The sequence below is a fragment of the Gopherus flavomarginatus genome, chromosome 5 (assembly GCF_025201925.1).
Source record: "Gopherus flavomarginatus isolate rGopFla2 chromosome 5, rGopFla2.mat.asm, whole genome shotgun sequence".
Classification (NCBI taxonomy): domain Eukaryota; kingdom Metazoa; phylum Chordata; order Testudines; family Testudinidae; genus Gopherus; species Gopherus flavomarginatus.
In genome coordinates, this window is record NC_066621.1 from 78114588 (window position 1) to 78134253 (window position 19666).

The window sequence follows — 19666 nt, forward strand, 5'->3', positions numbered from 1 at the left end:
AACTCAGACATAGGTTAGGGGTTTGTTACAGGAGTGGGTGGATGAGATTCTGTGGCCTGCATTGTGCAGGAGGTCAGACTAGATGACCATAATGGTCTCTTCTGACCTTAAGTCTATGAGTAAAGTCATAGCTCTTTGGAGGGAACCTTGGCCCAGATGTGAGCAAATCTGGGCTAATGTATTGTTTCAGATTATTATTATTTACATTATAGTGGCACCCAGAAGCCCCAGTTATGTTTGGAACCTAATTTTGCTAAACACCCTACTCATTTCATTCCAATTGGAAACCCTTTGACCACGATCCTGCAAACAACTACACAATTCAACTCAGTGGGACTATTCACTTGCCTAAAGTTACTTGTGTTTGTATTTGCAGGACTGTTTTCATCCCTATCAAATTCTAAAGAACTTTCCCATAATGAAATCTGTATTACTTTTGCTATATCTCTTCTATATGCTGTTACAGCAGTTGGGAAGACCAACTTTACTTAACATTGCAGACATCTCTCCCCAGGAGACACTATGAATGAAACAAACAGTATTTAGCACTCACATAATGCTTTACATTTGCAGTGTTGTACAAGCATTAACTTACCTTAACACTTTTGTGAAGTGGATATTATTATCACCATTTTACAAATGGGAAAATGGAGACACAAAAGCTTGCCCAAAGCTACACAGAAAGTCAGTGGCTGGATCAGAAATAGAGCTCAGCAGGTCTTGTTCTACAATCCTAAACCCTAATCTCTAGACAATGCTGCCCTTTATGTAGCGAATAATTGATTTCATAAAAATGCTTCTATTCGTACTAGACTCCGTAAAACTCTATTGAAAATAAAATGTAGGGTCTAAACTAAACCAACACAATGACTTTTTCTTTCTTTAATGGTGAGAAAGATTCCAGTTTACTTGTGAACTAAAGAAGTGCCTGGACTGTAAGTCCAGACCCAAATCTAAATCCATATTCCACGTTCCCCAAAGTTCAGGGCTGTTCAGATCCAGAGTTTTCGGGTCAAATTCTTTGTTAGTAACACTCTATTGACTTTACCAGAGTTATGCCAAGAAAGAATTTTGCCCTTAGTTATGGCCCACTTCCACCCAACCAACATGTAATTCATGCTGTGCATCAAATTACTTTTAACACTTTCAACTTGCCTGAACACTCAAAGTGTCTGATTCTAAACCCACTTATATTGAGATCAGAATCAATACCAAAATATTTCCTTCCACTGTGCCCTTCAGAGCTGGCATGGCCATTTTCTTTCCCTGACACCCATGTGATGTGCTATAGCTGAAAGACGGTATTGTTTAATAATCGTTCTTAAAAGAGGCAAAAACTACACAACATGCCTTAATTGTCATCAACATTAATCTTACCCGAACCACGAGACTTTGGTGACTCAACTTGAAGACATGGAATGCCCCAAGGATGTTTCTGATTTAATGAGCATGGAAAACATTCACACAGACACAGACACACACATTCACTCTTCTTACTGCCTTTCCTGGGAGCCTTTGTCTTCAATTTCTCTCCCCTTTCTGCTTGTCACCCAGAGGAATTGAGAAAATAGCTCCAAATTCTTCCCTGATCAGCCCTGCTCTCCTGATTTTACCCTTCATCCCAATCCAAACCACTCCTGTCACCCCATATGTCAGCACACCTTGTCAAGACTTATATCTGATTCAGCCTTGTTCCTTTCACATAGCAGCTGCCTTGCTTGCTCATCTTCTGGACCAATTGCCTGTAGTGAAAGCTGAACCTCTTTAGCCAAAGCCACAAGCACATATTGTTATCTAGTGCCCACCATAGCAATATAAGCTAGGCTAAGGAGCTAGGCTGGGGAGCTCTGCCCTTTCATGATTTGAGATACCTCCAAGGCATTGGCACCACAAGCTTTTTAGTGGCGGTCAACCATCAAACCAAGTTCAATCTTACATTTAGCTATTTTCGCAACCCTCACTCACAGTGAGTAGCACTTACTCATGCAAGTGAGCACTTACTCATGCAAGTGTAGTCTCTTTTCCGTAAGGACTATTAATCACCCTGTAGGAGTTTTATTTTTTCTCTGCTTTTACTATTCAAGATACATTTCCTATCAGTGTAATATTCAGCAAGGATATTGTTTAATACTGTAAAACATTGTGCTGATAATTGCAGACCATGGAAGCAACTAACTAGTAGCAGCAAGCCATTTGCACAGAAAACCTTGAAGTGGAACGGTGTTTAGACACTCAAGGTCTTCAGGAAGTCTGCTCAGTAAAACCACGATGTTTGTTGCCATGGGGATTCAGGAAGTGCTCAGCTAGCTGTTCTCTTGGGGATTTTCTTTTTTGGGTTTGTGGTTCAAGATGATTGATAGGTAACCAGGACGTGACGAATGAAGACTGTGAGAAGACATGAAGCAAGGGTTCTGATAGCACAAATAATTTTCTTTCTACACACTTCAAGAGGATTCACTTTTTATTGCTACAAATGTTGTCCTGGGTAATTAAACAGACCTTGTGCTGATTGTGTTCTTTCATTGCATGCAGCTCTGCATGTGTTCAAATATCATCTCTTTAGTTAAAAAAATACAAAATCCTTACAAGAATAACTGTTTTCATTTCTGTCATAGTACCCTACATCATTTTGTTTTGTTCTCATATTCTAGGAGGAATATGCACTGGGTTAATCTTTGCATTTGTATTTCAAGTATTTGCATTTATTTGCACATGCACTAGTGGAGGACTTAAAATGCAAAGTGGGGTTTTGGATCCATGTTCAGACTTCCTCAAAGGTCAATTTTTTTGTAACCAGGGTTCTTGTGTCCACATTGATACTAAAGTTAAATAATTCCTCTCCCTCCCTGATATTTATCCTTCTGATATATTTATAAAGAGCAATCATATCTTCCCTCAGCCTTCTTTTGGTTAGGCTAAACAAGCCAAGCTCTTGGAGTCTCCTTTCATAAGACAGGTTTTAATAAGACAGGTTCTCCATTCCTCAGATCATCCTACTAGCCCTTCTCTGTACCTGTACCTGTTTGAATTCATCCTTCTTAAATATGGGAGACCAGAATTGCACACTGTATTCCAGACAAGGTCTCACTAGTGCCTTGTATAACGGTGCTAACACCTCCTTATCTTTACTGGAAATACCTCGCCTGATGCATCCTAAAACCGCATTAGCTTTTTTAACAGCCATATCACATTGGCGGCTCATAGTCATCCTGTGATCAATCAATGCTCCAAGGTCCTTCTCCTCATCTGTTACTTCCAACTGATGCGTCCCCAATTTATAACCAAAATTCTTGTTATTAATCCCTAAATGCATGATCTTGCACTTTTCACTATTAAATTTCATCCTATTACTATTACTCCAGTTTACAAGGTCATCCAGATCTTCCTGTATGATATCCCAGTCCTTCTCTGTGTTAGCAGTACCTCTTAGCTTTGTGTCATCCACAAACTTTATTAGCACATTCCCACTTTTTGTAGAGAGGTTAGTAATAAAAAGATTAAATAAGATTGGTCCCAAAATGGATCCCTGAGGAACTCCACTAGTAACCTCCTTCCAGCCTGACAGTTCACCTTTCATTATGACCCATTGTAGTCTTCCCGTTAACCAATTCCTTATCCACCTTTCAGTTTTCATATTGATCCCCATCTTTTCCAATTTAACTAATAATTCCCCACGTGGAACCGTATCAGATGCCTTACTGAAATCGAGGTAAGTTAGATCCACTGCATTTCTTTTGTCTAAAAAAATCTGTTACCCTCTCAAAGAAGTAGATCAGGTTGGTTTGGCACGATCTACCTTTTGTAAAACCATGTTGTATTTTGTCCCAATTACCACTGACCTCAATGTCCTTAACTACTTTCTCCTTCAACATTTTTTCCAAAACCTTGCATACGACAGATGCTAAACTAACAGGCCTATAGTTACTCGGATCACTTTTTTTCCCTTTCTTAAAAATAGGAGCTATGTTAGCAATTCTCCAGTCATACAGTACAACCCCTGAGTTTACTGATTCATTAAAAATTCTTGCTAATGGGCTTGCAATTTCATATGCCAGTTCCTTTAATATTCTTGGAGGAAGATTATCTGGGCCCTCCGATTTCGTCCCATTAAGCTGTTCGAGTTTAGCTTCTACCTCGGATGTGGTAATATCTACCTCCATATCCTCATTCCCATTTGTCATCCTACCATTATCCCTAAGCTCCTCATTAAAGACTGAGGCAAAGTATTTGTTTAGATGTTGGGCCATGCCTAGATTATCCTTAACCTCCACTCCATCCTCAGTGTTTAGCGGTCCCACATCTTCTTTCTTTGTTTTCTTCTTATTTATATGGCTATAGAACCTTTTACTATTGGTTTTAATTCCCTTTGCAAGGTCCAACTCTACATGGCTTTTAGCCTTTCTCACTTTATCCCTACATGTTCTGACCTCAATAAGGTAACTTTCCTTGCTAATCCCTCCCATCTTCCACTCCTTGTAGGCTCTCTGCTTTTTCTTAATCACCTCTCTGAGATGCTTGCTCATCCAGCTTGGTCTACAGCTCCTGCCTATGGTTTTTCCCCCCCTTTCTTGGGATGCAGGCTTCTGATAGTTTCTGCAGCTTCGACTTGAAGTAATTCCAGGCTTCCTCTGCCTTTAGATCCACAAGTTCTTCAGTCCAATCCACTTCCCTAACTAATTTCCTTAGTTCTTTAAAGTTAACCCTTTTGAAATAAAAAACCCTAGTCCCAGATCTATTTTTGTTTATCCTTCCATCTAGTTTGAACTGAAGTAGCTCATGATCACTTGAACCAAGGTTGTCCCCTACAACCATTTCTTGTATGAGGTCCGCAGTACTCACCAAAACCAAATCTAAAATGGCATCCCCTCTTGTTGGTTCTTCAACTACTTGGTGAAGGAATCCATCAGCTATCACATCCAGAAAAATCTGAGCCCTATTACTATTACTAGCACTTGTTCTCCAGTCTATGTCTCAGAAGTTAAAGCCTCCCATGATCACACAATTCCTGTTAGCGTTTACTTAATTAAAAACATTAAAGAGGTCTCTATCCATATCCAAATCGGATCCCGGTGGTCTGTAGCACACCCCAAGCACTATCTCAGGGGAGGCTCTAGTAGCTTTCTTTCCCAATGTGATTTTTGCCCAGACAGACTCTGTCTTATCCATTCCATCACTTCTTATTTATTTACAGTTTACCTCATCATTGATATACAATGCTACTCCACCACCTTTGAATTAACTTCTGTCTTTCCCAAATAGCACATAGTCATGACTGGAGTACAGGTATTGAAGGCTACTATTCCACCATGTTTCTGTTATCCCTATAATATCTGGTTTCACTTCCTGCACCAGTAGCTCTAGTTCCTCCATTTTACCCAACATTACAGTGAAGCTAAGCTGAGTTTTAGGTTTGTAGCACAACCCCAAACCCAGCAAGTTTTGTGTGATTTCTGATTTTTTTAGTGAAAGTTTCCTGCAGCCCCATAAATAAGTCCAAAGTTAATAACTAGTTTCAAAATTGCCAGGTTTGTTACTCTTAATCTCTCTAATAATTTTCTAGGCCAGTGGTCCCCAACGCAGTGCCCCGTGGGTGCCATGGCGCCTGCTGGGGCATTTATGTGCGCCCACCTAGTGCCCAGCAGGGGAGAGAAGCTGCAACCCTGCGCCTGCTGGACACAGAGAACTCCGGGGCCCGCAGGCTGCGGGCCCCGGTGTTCTCTGCCCCCAGCAGGCGCAGGGCTGCAGCTTCTCTCCAGTTTCTCCGGGGCTGCAGGCTGTGGGCGCCGGTGTTCTCAGTCCCTAGAAGGAGTGATGCTGTGGCTTAAGCCAGAGAAAAACTGCGACCTCATGCCTGCCAGGGACAGAGAACTCCGGGGCTGCAGACTTCATTCTATATTAAAGTAAGAATAATAACTATATTTGGACCAGCAGTTCAACAATGTTTAACTTTTTAAAAATAAATAATGAAAACTGTTTGATATTTATTTTGTAAAAACTCCTTAATTTTTCTTACAGGTAGATAAAAAAGAGCAAATTCACATGGTAAGGTGAAAGAGTAATTGCCGAATAATTTAATTACTACCTTTTACATGTAAAATTACCCTTTTTATCTTATGGATTCATATATTATGTATATTAAATATGTTTTTCATATTATTTAATGTACAAATACAAAATAAGCCTTGAAAAATTGTTGGCGCCTGCCACACTATTCTGAAAACATGAATGTGCTACTGGCCACAAAAAGGTTGGGGACCACTGCTCTAGGCTATAATAGCCCATTTTATTAATGAATCTTAGACTTAATGGAATATGTATTATTTACAGGTTTAGCTAGCTCATTTGTGCAGGAGACAACTATAATTTGGCAGCTTGTGCGATTAACCCCCAAATGTGTTATCAAGTTTTGAATCTGGAGCCCTCAGATCCAAAGCTCCATTAGCTGACTGTGATAGTAGACTGTTGGCTTCTATGTGGGCCAGTCACTAAAGGGAGATGTAACACACACTTCGTGTTACATCTACATCCTAAGAGCTCAAGGGGTAAAGTGGCAAGCAGTGCCACTTTCCCTGATCACGCTGAAGGAGGTATTTTTCAGTCGAGTGGGGCTATGGCCACATCTCTTTTTTTTTTTGCTGGCATCAGGAATCAGTGCTTCGGAGCACTTGGGGAGGCTTTATGCCTGTTTCTGCACTCTGTAGGAGTAATGCCTCTGACTACCACTGCTAACGCAGCCCACCAGCTTCTCCCTTCCCAGCATAATTCAGGTGCCTTGAGCCATGCTAGAAAAACGTACTTGATTCTTCTCCCAGTCTGCATCATATACAACCTCTTATTCTTGGCATCAAAGGCCACACATCATGGCTACCATTAAAGCTGGTTGCAGAAACTTACATGGAATCACTTTCTGTCAGAGAATGCAGTCTGTCAAAGTTGAAACAATGCAAAATCCTGTTGATTTTGCCAATATTACATTTTTGAGAAAATATTCTGACAGTGTCAAAATGTCTTGTTTTGATGTTTTTTTAGAGCAAAAATTTTTTTGCGATGAAGACAGGTGTCAAAATCTCAAAATCCTTCATCCAATGGAATTGCAGTTCTCCACACAGCTCTAGCTGCCATTTTGTTCTGCTCTCATCTCCTTTCAAGGTTGCTCTAGCCAAGCTGAATAACTTCTCCCACTCTGATCGTTGTGCCTCCTTCCGGGTGGGTCCCTAAAGTCAGAGCTGCTTCCTGACAAGTCTGCCATTCCGCCAATCATGCCCTCCTGCTTCAGATCTAACTGAAGAAACCACAATGTCTTGTTGTTATAAAACATCCTTCCTTTCTCTACCCCCTCTTAGCTCCAAGATTCGGCCCTAAATTTATACATGAGATGAAACATGTAATACCTGGTGCAATGTTTGCTACAATGATTTCTCCCACTGCCTTGGTAGTAAGTGTTTTCAGGATTGAGCCCATAGATTCTAAACTCCTTAGGTCAGGGACATTGTCAGTGTCACGTGCATTTATGGTGCAGTTACTCTTGTATAAATAATAAAAATCCTTTTACATACATACAGTCTGAGTTTGATTTACTGTTCCATTTGTCTATTTGTTTCCAACTTCCATATGGGAAGAAATATTCCATGTGGTTTACAACAGTGGTGATTTATGCAGTACCCTTTGATTACTATCATTTATTTTGATGTGTGTGTTTATAGAATAACGTTGGCTGTTTAGCTCTTGGCAAAAGATGGGAGTTAAAGGAGAATGACTGCCGATATATCCAGAAGAGTTGTCTATCCAAATGTTTAGGGATTGCATTCTGGAGCTCATAGGGGAGAGATTATTATGTTGTACCTTTTAGTTTGTAGGCACCAGAGAGAAACGACATTGCAATGTATGCAGGAGATTGGATCTGTTTTCTCTTTGATGCATGTTGGAACTCCTACTAATGTTAATCTGAGTCATGCCCAGCACTTCGCTGGGAAGAATAAACTGAGTTTTTGCATGATCTGGGATTGTCATTTTAGTCTGGGGCTGCAGTCAAGTTTCCTCTTGAGGGAAGGGTGGGGTCGGAGCTGAATTAATTATTTTTTGCTTTGAAGTATATTGAGTCTTTCCCCACCTTCCAGAGCTGTTACTTTTTTTCCACACTGTCAAAAAAGCAGTTCATTGTGTATGTTTGCTTTCTTCTTCCCCTCACTCCTTTTGTTGTTTGTCTGTGGGTATTCTTCGGATCATACAGTCTTTTCCCCACTTTACCATTCATACCTCGACGCCTCTAACTTTCCAAGCCAAAGAGGAATGGAGAGGTGTTCTCTTTGGAGCCTCTCTAGTTTTATGCCTTTCACCAGCTGATGAAGTCTCTACAGCACAATTTGAGGCACTTCCCTCCCTTATGAGCTGAATGTGCTACTTAATCAGTGTTCCCAGGTCCAATGCCAGATGTATGATCAAGGCTTTTAGAAATGGATGCCTAAAGTTAGGGTCCTAAATCCATATTTATGGACCTAAATAAGTGGCCTGATTTTCAAAGGTCCTATCTCTGAAGTAAGTGGGAAGTCAATAATAGGAGAGGCTGAGTGCCCATAGGAGAGATTTATGTTTGTTTGAATTTTTTTATTTTTGTTTATTGTGCAGTTAGGCTTTCAGACATTTAGATCAAATTTAGAGGTGAGTCTAAGGGTTTGTTTACAAGAGAAAGTTAGCGTGCAGCACACTAAGTTGTGAATTTTAAGTGCACTAGCTAATTCACACTAACTCCCCTTGTGGACACTCTTGCTGTGCATTAAAGGCATATCTATATACTGCGATTCCCAGTTCATGTAGATACACTCACTCTAGCTCCAACTGAGAGAGTGCGCTAAAAATAGTAGTGTAGCCACAGTAGCCTGGGCAATGGCAAGTGGTGGTGCTGGCTAGCCACCCTGAACGGAAACCCACCTGTACCACCTGGGTATGTATGCAGAGCAGCTAGCCTATGCCAACTCTATCCCTGCATGAGCTGCTGGACCCACACTACTATTTTTAGCATGTTAGCTTGATGAGCGCTAGTGTAGATATGTATACGTGCTCCGGGAATCATACCCCAGCTCCAAGTGTAGACATAGCCTAGGAGTGCTTTTGTCTATTTTAGCTTAACACATTGACGAAGTTCATTAATTAAACAGCACAATGGTATTCTTAGTGAGCAGCGAGAGTGTCCACATGGGGAGCTAGACTTACACTGGCTACTGCAGCCTTTTTCCTGTCTAGACAAGCTCTAAATGACTCTCACGTCAGACTAGGTTGACATAACTTAAGTGCTGAGAGTCTGGCAGAAGACTTACATTGCACTAGGACTCACTCCTGACTTTGGCCCATTTGAGTTGTCACATAACAGTGGCACCTAGATTTTTTAATACTACATAATTGTTGTTGAAAAATTACTTAGCACTAGCCAAATGTAGTGCTTTTCATGGGCAAAGCGCGTTATGATATTACTACATTTTTAACATCCAGCATTCTTTACAATGTTAGTTACATTGTTGTGTTGTATACTGACATTGATATAGTGGTTCACAGTAGAAAAAGGTACTTCACACTGCCCCACAGAGATGTTGACCATATCTCTGAAACGAATGTCCAGAATGTCCGTATACTGGCACTAGAAAAGGTTCAGAAAAGGGCAACTAAAATGTTAGGGGTTTGGAACAGGTCCCATATGAGGAGAGATTAAAGAGGCTAAGACTCTTCAGCTTGGAAAAGAGGAGACTAAGGGGTATAGAAGTATATAAAATCATGAGTGATGTGGAGAAGGTAGATAAGGAAGTTATTTACTTATTCCCATAATACAAGAACTAGGGGTCACCAAATGAAATTAATAGGCAGCAGGTTTAAAGCAAATACAAGGAAGTTCTTCTTCACGCAGCGCACAGTCAACTTGTGGAACTCCTTACCTGAGGAGGTTGTGAAGGCTAGGACTATAACAGTGTTTAAAAGAGAACTGGATAAATTCATGGTGGTTACGCCCATTAATGGCTATTAGCCAGGATGGGTAAGGAATGGTGTCCTTAGCCTCTGTTTGTCAGAGGATGGAGATGGATGGCAGGAGAGAGATCACTTGATCATTTTCTGTTAGGTCCACTCCTTCTGGGGCACCTGGCATTGGCCACTGTCGGTAGACAGGATACTGGGCTAAATGGACCTTTGGTCTGACCCGGTACGGCCGTTCTTATGTTCTTATATTAATATGCTTCCAAATGAAAGTGAATTAGGTGTATTCCAACCATTCATGGCTGGCTGTGTGGTTCCTTAGACCACGCCTGTGAAGGTATATTTAGCAGCTCAGTGCTTTTATAGTTAGAAATACTGTTGCACACTGCTTACTTGCTTTCTACATCAGCTGTGGCATATGACATCAAACTAGTCTAACTAATCTGCTCTGACCAAATACATGCCAAAAGGAACCTATTGCTTGTACTGATGCTGAAATAGTTTCAGATGTTAGTTCTGCTTTGATGTATGTTTTCATGAAAATTTTTAAACTCTGAAACAAACAGAATGAGATAATTTAATACTGTATATTTCAGAAATGGTCAGATTATGACCATTTTTACCTTTTCTTGTTTTTTTCCCTTTATGAACGAAGTGCTTAGATGTAAGCAGATTTAAAATTGACCTGGATGGTTGGACACTATTTCCTTAGATATAGGAGTATGGCTGCAAAGACTCAAACAGTGCACTTTCTATATACTTTATACCAATGTCAATGGAGAACCACTTAATTATGACAGTGGTGAATCTGGTGCATGTTGTACAAAAACTAGAGAAATCTGCAAGACTGAAGTTTTGAATGTGGTACATATTTATTAACAGGTTAGTTGTGAACTGGAAAATTTCATTGATGAATGTTTACAGTGAAGCCAAAACTTTTCCAAACCAATGTGTTTCTAAAATATCTTGGCAATCTGTCCCATTAGATCTTCTGCACCAATTTGTTGTTGTTGATGATGATTTTTTTTTTGCATGTTCCCAAAAGTGCTAGGCACTTCACAGAAACACTATACTACTGTTCTTGGACATTAATGTGGTGTTTGAGCAAAAAGGATCTGAGTGTAGTTTGGAAAAACAGATTTATTGTGCAAGCCTTCTCCCCTAATGAACTGGCAGATGTTGATGGTTCTCTGTAACTTCACTGTACTTGGAAATTAAATCTTGCTAGGGTTTCAGTGAAACAGCAAGTATTATCATTGTAATAATTTCTTTTTTTTATCAACAGAATTTAATATAAGTTGCAGATATGGAGGAGTTTTCCATGTTGAGAAAAATCGTCGCTACAGTCTCACACGAGATGAGGCAGTTGAACTCTGCAAAGCTCTCAATAGTACCCTGCCAACAATGGACCAGATGAAGAAAGCTCACAATTTAGGATTTGAAACTTGCAGGTAAGGAAATTATAAAGAAGATAATATATAGTGAATATGCATAGCTGTCTGTCTGTCCCTCCATGACGATGTGGTGTGCCAACTGCAATTATTTTTAAATAGCTATTCATTAGATGGTCACATCACCTACGAGTAGAAAAACATGACTGAATTGTAGTTGTAAATGAAAGTATCATATTCAAGCAAGTGTATTTCTAAAGGGATCCTGCAGGGATTGGCTCTTGGTCTTACACTATTTAAATTTTTATCAATGCCCTGGAAGAAAACATAAAATCATTATTGATAAAATTTGCAGATGACACAAGGATTGGGGAAATATTAAATAATGAAGTGGGCAAGTCATTGATTCAGAGTGATATGGATTACTTGGTAAGATGAGTGCAAGCAAACAATACGTATTTCAGTATAGCCAAATGTAAAGTCCTACATCTAGAAATAAAAAATTCAGGCCATACTTATAGGATGGCAACTCTCTTCTGGGAAGCAGTGGATCATGGTGGATAATCATGTGGCAAAAAGGGCTAATGTATTCCTTGGATATATAAAGGGGTGAAATATTGAGTAATAGATGATATTACCTCTGTATCTGACACTAGTGTGACTGCTACTGGAATACTCTGTCCAGTTCTGGTGTGGACAATTCAAGAAGGAAGTTGAAAAATTGGAGAGTGTTCAGTGAAAAATTGCATGAATGATTAAAGGATTGGAAAACATACCTTATAGAGAGAGATGCAAGGAACTCGATCTATTTATCTTATCACGAGAAGATTAAGGGGTAACTTGATTACACTCTATAAGTACCTACATGGGGAACAAATATTTGATAATACAGGAATATTCAGTCTAGCAGACAAAGCTATAACAAGAGGAAACGGCTGGATGTTGAATCTAGACAAATTCAGATGAAGATAATTAACCATTGGGACAATCGACCAAAGGTTGTGGTGGATTCGCCATCCTAGGAAATTTAAAAATCAGGATTGGATGCTTTTCTAAAATATATGCTCTAGTTCAAACAGGCCTTCCTGGCCATATAATCTATGACTCTATGAATTATGCAGCAAAGAGTCCTGTGGCACCTTATAGACTAACAGATGTATTGGAGCATGAGCTTTCGTGGGTGAATACCCATTTCGTCGGATGCATATCTGTGAATTATGCAGGTTATTCCAAACAAGCAGCTGTAGAAAGGAGACAAGATTCAAGTGCAGTAAGTGCAGAGGGGATTCATTGTCAAGCAATATAGACTCATAGCAATAAAACTCTTATTTAAATCAAATGGATCAACTAACTTCAGTGGGATTTCAACTTTAGTAGGAAATGAGTAGGGATTTCAGGATTCATCCTGTAGGTTATTGGGGTAGAAAACTCAGTGAGCATCTCTTCAACTTTTTAAATGTTGCCAGCTTGTACTTTTTATCAACCCTCTAAAGAGAGTCTTAATATTTATCAAACAAAAAATTAAATCAAATGACACTGTTTAAAGTTATTACATGTGAAGGTGGAATTGTCTGTTGTAAATTTGAATCAAGGCTGTTTGTTTTTCTCAGTCCTTTAACTGTTTTAATTTTCTTCCCTTTTCATTTGCAAATTCATGAGAAATTGGTAAAATTGCTTTCATGTTGATGTAGTATTGACAAAATCATATCTATGGAAAGTGATTAGTTTAATTTGTATCAAAATAAATAAATTAGTTCATGTTTGTGCAGTGCTTTGAAAATGTTCAGTGTAATGCAGTATTAATATCACACACTGCTGCTATTAATTGCAAATGCATGGGCAGGCCATCTTTGAAGTTCTCCTGCAGCCCTAGCTGCCCTTACACCAGGACTGTGCCCTGTGCTCATTCACTGGTATATCAGAATAATATGTGTGCCTCTGCAGTAGGAGAATGATGCTAGCCATATTGCCAGGGAATATCAGGCAAAAATTCCCCATGGCGAGTGTTACATAACAGTCTCCCAAGTGAAGTGGAAGGATGATTTAAAATGCTGCCAAATGAAAGACCAGTCAGAGGCACAGTCCTGCAGTGGTAGGAAAAGTATTGAATGATCGAATAGGCATTTTCTATCTCTAACTTTTGATTCTCATGCACTGGATAGAGTCTCTTATAGGTAAGGTGAGAAGAAAATGGAAAAGAACTTAAAGTGTAAAAGAAATAGAGGGAACTCTTTTTCACATTGGAGGAGAGCTGTGGTTTTGCTTTCACTGCACTTTCCCCCCCTTATCCATAAACCTAGAAGAGGACATATATGGAATTTGAGATATTTTTTAATAATTTGTTGGTGCTGTCTTTTTGTATTCCTTTGGCACAGTACCATAAATCCAACTATGTGGGCCTGAGTGGGGGACAAAAGGAAGAACTAATACATTATATATATATATATATATTAGTCAAAGCACACAAAGAGTAGAGAATGAACATGAATGAGTCAGCAGGCCATAAAATAAGAAAGATTTTTATTATAACACTGCCAATATGGTAGTCTTAGCAATAGGATACAGGATCTAGGACTAATACAAAATATGGCTGTGCCAGTGAAGTAATCTATTGTTCCACCCATATTAAAGATTTAGAATTTCAAATATCATTGCCATGATTTGATCCAGGTGGATGTGAATCATGGATGTGGACTGTAACAGTGCTTGGGGAACCACAACTGAGACAGAGTCCAAGCAGCGAACATACCACGCCTGCCCCTCCCTGATAAGTAGCAGCTCTTAAAACAATCCCCAAACCCTAGGGCTCTTTAACATTTAATCACCACTCTCATCTAAACAGATTTCAGGGAAACCAATGCCTGCACAGGAATTAGTCATTTGATATGGAATTGCAAAATAGTAATAACTTGTTACATAATTTTGTTAACCACAAGCTCACTTGAAATTTCAGCCTGATTTATCGGCCCCATACTCAATGGCAGCATTATTTGCAACGCATATTATCCAGGGGGATATTAAGTATTTTAGCTAACATTGTGTAGGTGAAATATTGCTACATTTGAACACTTTATTAAAGTTTTGCACTTCGCAGAGACTGGCACGTTATAAATCATTGCTTCACATCTTTGCTCATGATCTCCATCCATTCTTCAGATTTGTGGCATGCAATTCCAATGCAAAATGGTACTAGGCAGATTATTAGGCTAAAAGTAGTGAAAATGTAGCTCAATGAAAGAAAACCAGGGCCTTGATCCTCTGTGTTTTATAATACACATCCCAATTGAATGAGAAGTGTTTATCCTTTTTATTCTTCATTTCATTGCATCCCCATGCAGACCAGTTGTCTCATCTAATAATTCACATTGCATTGCAATGGTTATTAGTTCAGAGATTACATGCAGAATGATATTGGAGGTAGTTGCTGGTGATGTTAATCTGGATGTAAAAAAGGAGTAATCTCTATGACCAGATTTGGGATTATTTTTATTCTATGATATGAAATGCTTTGTCTCCTATTTGGCCTATTTGGTGGTATTGGAAGTCTGAGGAAAGAATCTGTTGTATGCTGTGATACAGGAGTGGCGCCAGGGTTTTTGGCACCCTAGGCAGGGGTCCTTCCGTGCTCCCGGTCTGTGGCAATTCGGCGGTGGGGGGGGGCCTTCCACGCTCCCGGTCTTCGTGGCATTTCAGCGGCAGGTCCCGGAGCGAGTGAAGGACCCGCCTCAGAATTGCCGCCGAAGACCCGGAGCGCAGAAGGGCCCCCTGCCGCCAAATTACAACCGATGGTGGCAAAATGCCGCCTCCCCCCAAATCCTGGCACCCTAGGTCACCTAAATGGAAGCACCGGCACTGCTGTGATACATAACATGGTGTTTGTCAGCCACTGAACATGGGGGTCAAAACTGGTAGTTGACATATCAAGGGTCAAAGATAGAGTCAGGAAACAAGCAGGGGAGCAGGGCCAGAGAAAGGAGGAACAAGGCTGGCACAGGAGCGATTGCAGCTGCGGTCGTAAGTGTTGAGCAGTCAGCAATCTTCTGGTGCAGCTGGGCTTAAGAACATGCCTCCTGATTCTCTTCAGCCAGTTGAGCAGGTTGATCAACCAGCCAGTTCTGCTGTAGTTGTGTTCATTAGCCAGCCTGGAGACCGAGCTAGCCCGCTCAGCTGCACACCTGACAGTGTTGTTCACTCTCTGTTCTTCACAGGTATGGTTACATAGAAGACAAAATTGTAATCCCACGAATCAAGCCATATTTTCTTTGTGCAGCAAATAACACTGGAATTTACATACTCACTTCAAATATAACAGACCGGTATGATACATATTGTTATAATGCATCAGGTAGGTATTGGCTGTACTGTGTAAGTGAGAATGAATATTTTTGACAGTAACATATGCTCTCTCTCCTTTAGATAGCTTGAACCAGAGCTTCCATATTAAATTGTATGTGCATTGTGGTCTTGTTTTCGCATTTGAAGATAGAACACATTTTGCCAGTCAGTGGAGTTGCACCTGCTGATGCTATCAGTGACTTTGGCCCATTGTATTTTGAACTAAACAATTTTCTGAGTTCATATTTAATTTATGACTCTAAACCTCAAGAATTGTCATTTTAGTAGGGAAATGCCAAAAGTATGGATCCAAAGGACACAGAATTGTTGAATGTGATGATTTCTACTCCTCACATTCTTTTACTCATATGTTTTTAGAGCTGATAATAGTGAAATTTACAAGCACTGAAAGATCAGGGATCCTGAAGACTCTTAGCTTGCTTCCTCCACTTGCATGAGGCCTCTGGGAAGCATAAATTCAGGCGTTGCTTAGCTACATTAGTATTGTAGGTTCAGAGGCAGGCCACTTCTTTTTTGGAGTTCTTCCATTTATGGAGTTACATTTTTTAATAATAATTTTAAATGTTTCTGATTTTGTTTATTTTTCTGTGCCACATGAGGGCCAAAAAGGACCCCTGCAAAATTAAAATTTTCAGAATCAAATTGTCAGGGAACTGTGGATAATTTTGCTCAATGTTTGTGCTGCAATAACTGGACACAGGAAATGTGTGAAGAATAAGAGACTGGCTTGATTGAATTGCCTAGATTTTGTTAAATTAATTGGTCATATTCAGAGTGGTATAAATAGAGGCAACCCCATAAAAATCCTTAGGCCATATTCAATGGTGATTTAAATAATGGTGACATTTTGAAATTACAATTTGCTTTGACATAGAATATCTGAAGCTTCATTCCATTCTCTGGAGCTCAAGGGGCTTAATCCCGGCTTAGGGTAGAAAGAGGGTCTGAGCTACCAGCTCTGATACTGGAGCTGTTGGAGAGGGTCAAACTGGACCATAGAAGAGTTCTAATTTATATTGATTGGAATGGTCCCTAAAGGACTGTTCTGTCAGCCAAGGATTAGCTTCTTCTACCCCCATAATGTCTCCTAAGTGCTCTACCCCAGAATGCCCTCAGTACAGAAGAATCATACAATCCCTGCCTTTGGAGGCAGCTGGAGTGGCAAAATGGGGACTTGTCCTGGGTTGAGGATCTGACTCAAATTGAGAACACTGAGAGTAATTTTGTGAAATTTGATTAAAATACAGCAATTTTGTTCTTTTAAAGATGTTTACAAAATTCTTAGTTCTCAAAGTCACTTTCAGATGAGACCCCCAAGAAACTTTGCTAACAAGTGGTTGATAACACTCTGAATCTAATAAATAAGACAGAAAAGAGTGAATTTTTCTCACCACCTTTTGTCAAATTAACTAATTAATTTCTTCTGTCCCCACCTCCTTTCAGAAACCAGGGAAAAAGCATGTGAACCAATCATAAGACTAGATGTTTCTGGGCATGATAATCAAAGCCAAATAGGTAATGTATTGCATAAGTGAATGATTTAGCATTGATTGCATTTTCAGCTACCAGGTTTCTCTTCTGTATATAAGTAATGCAAATGTTCAATAGCATGCTAAACATAAGAGAAGCAAGTCCAGAGATAGTAATATACTGCAAATGAAGCAATCAGACCTCCATCTGCCACCCAGCATTAGGCTATATATGACAGCATTTATCTTGAGGTAGTATGAGCGTAATGAATTCTCCATATTGACACTAGATTGTTTTTAATAAATAGAGGACTGATATTTGCTTCTTTGATGAGAGAGCTTTGTTTAAGCCTTCTATGTCCTATGGTTATTGTGTACCCTCCACTTCATGCCAAAGCCTGCTAGCCTGGTGAGGAACTAGGGATGGAACTGGTCTCTCAGGATGAAATCCTGGTCTCATTGGAGTCAGTGGGAGTTTTATCATTGACTTCAATGGTACCAGGATTTCACCATGAAAGTTAATCCAGACTTTGGCCCACTTACCAGACTGGGCCCATTATGGTGTTGCATACACAAATTAGAACTGCTATAGACAGATCAGTGAAGGATAAAACAAACAGACAGAAAACAAATTGGTTGAGATCAGGTATGACTACAACTGTGGCCATAGCCCTTTAACCTCACCCCACAACTCCCAACATTCACGATGTAAGCCTCAGACATTTCAACTGATCTTTCTCCTTCCAACAGTCATAGATAATGCAGATGGCTCACGTTACACTGATGGTGTAAAACACACTGACCCAACTCCGGTTACAGATGATAATCACGTGGGTAGTGGGTCAATACATGACGGAGATGCAACAAACCCCACCATCATCGGACCTCACATGACTGGTGCCTCATATTATGAAGATATAACCCCAGATGCACTATCAACAGATTATTCTTCTGGGTCGGGCAGAAAGGAAGATCATCCCACAAGTACCAGTAAGAATAATGGATTATATACTATTGTAGCTTAACGTGTCCTCTGAAAATAACTGGATGAAAACATTGCACTTTGATTCCATTCTTAGAATGCTAAGGGGCATCACTGATGGACACAGTGTGTCTTGGGGTATCAAAATCTGCCAAGGCTTTGTAACCACTATAGTCATGGAAAAGAGAGAGCGCAATCTCTGCCCCATATTCCTGGGGCTCTTGAGAAAGAATTGGATGGGAAAAAGTTGTGTATCTTTGTGATCATAGAAAATTTTCGCTTTCTGGAGACATTTCATAACAACATGACAGTGTAAAGCAATCACACATCAAAAAAAATCTGGTTTTCTTCCTCTGGAAATAATTTCACAGTGTGGTGTGATGATAGATGTTTCTAAGAGCCTGGTGTTGCACCTACTGAAATCAATGGGAATATTATGGTTGATTTCACTGGAGAAGGATTAGGCTCAGTGAAATCTAGCAAACCATTATTTCTATAACAAAGAAATATCACAGGTACAAGGGCAAGAGATGAATACAATGAAGTACTTTACCAGGAGAGTCTGGAAAAGTAAGTGCAGAAGCAGGTGTAGGAGGGTAGGATTTCAATACATAGAGATCAAGCTGGAATAGTCTTACCTATTCTCTGGTATGATCATATTTGTGGAACCCATATGAAATAAAACATGAATAAGAAGAGATTTACAATACAAATGCAGTTGAATCCCTTCTTGCAAACCTTATGTTGTAAACTGTATTTGATAAGCATATCACAATATGCAAAAAAGGTAAAAATGTTCGTGCTGTCAGCCTTCCATTTTGGTTCTTATTCTTCCAGGAGATAGGAAAGGGCTTTCTATATAGACCAAGAACCAAGCTCTGCCATGAGCTACATCCAGGAAGCCCTAGAGAAGACAAAATTGGGTCTGGGATAACCATGGAGTTGTATAGGTGTGACCTAGGGCAAAATTTGTGTAGGTAACTAGAAGAGAATTAAATTGTTTCATTTTCTTGGTTTTCTTTTTCTTTTTACTTCAAGGCACATGTGGTAGAAAATTTTCTGATGTAATCTCTCTTTATATTGATGGTTAAGTACCTATTAGCTTTCATATGTGTAAGCACTTACATGGCCCACATCCTCAGATTACATGCAGGTCTCACAAATATTAATAAATTTGCCCTCACAAATTGGGAAGTGCTATATGAGCTCCATTTTAGAGAAGAGGAACTGAGATACAGAGAAACTAAGTGACTTGCCTAAGATCCCACAGGAAGTTTGGATTGAACCTAGGTTTCCTTAGTCCTGCTTCAGCAACTTAACCACAAGACCAGCCATCCTTCCTCTGTAGCAGAGAGCATTCCTCTGGGCTGTGGACATAAGCTTTTATTTAACTGTTCACTAATCATTTACAAGTAGAGGATACCAAGAGATCATGCCATTGTCCTACCCATCTATTAAAATGTTTAATTAATTGTTTTTTGAGTGAAAGTATTGGCAGAGGATAAAGT

General features: G+C 39.7%; 1 protein-coding gene across 3 annotated transcripts in view; it reads left to right on the plus strand.

The window, feature by feature from the left end:
- CD44 (CD44 molecule (Indian blood group)) overlaps window positions 1-19666 on the plus strand; it is a 113852-nt gene that overhangs the window by 25707 nt on the left and 68479 nt on the right. For all 3 annotated transcript variants that reach the window (XM_050955288.1, XM_050955289.1, XM_050955290.1), the window contains exons 2-5: window positions 11246-11411; window positions 15560-15696; window positions 17151-17222; window positions 17927-18166. In XM_050955288.1, coding sequence (XP_050811245.1) covers window positions 11246-11411; window positions 15560-15696; window positions 17151-17222; window positions 17927-18166 — 615 coding nt within the window. The remainder of the gene's footprint in view (window positions 1-11245; window positions 11412-15559; window positions 15697-17150; window positions 17223-17926; window positions 18167-19666) is intronic.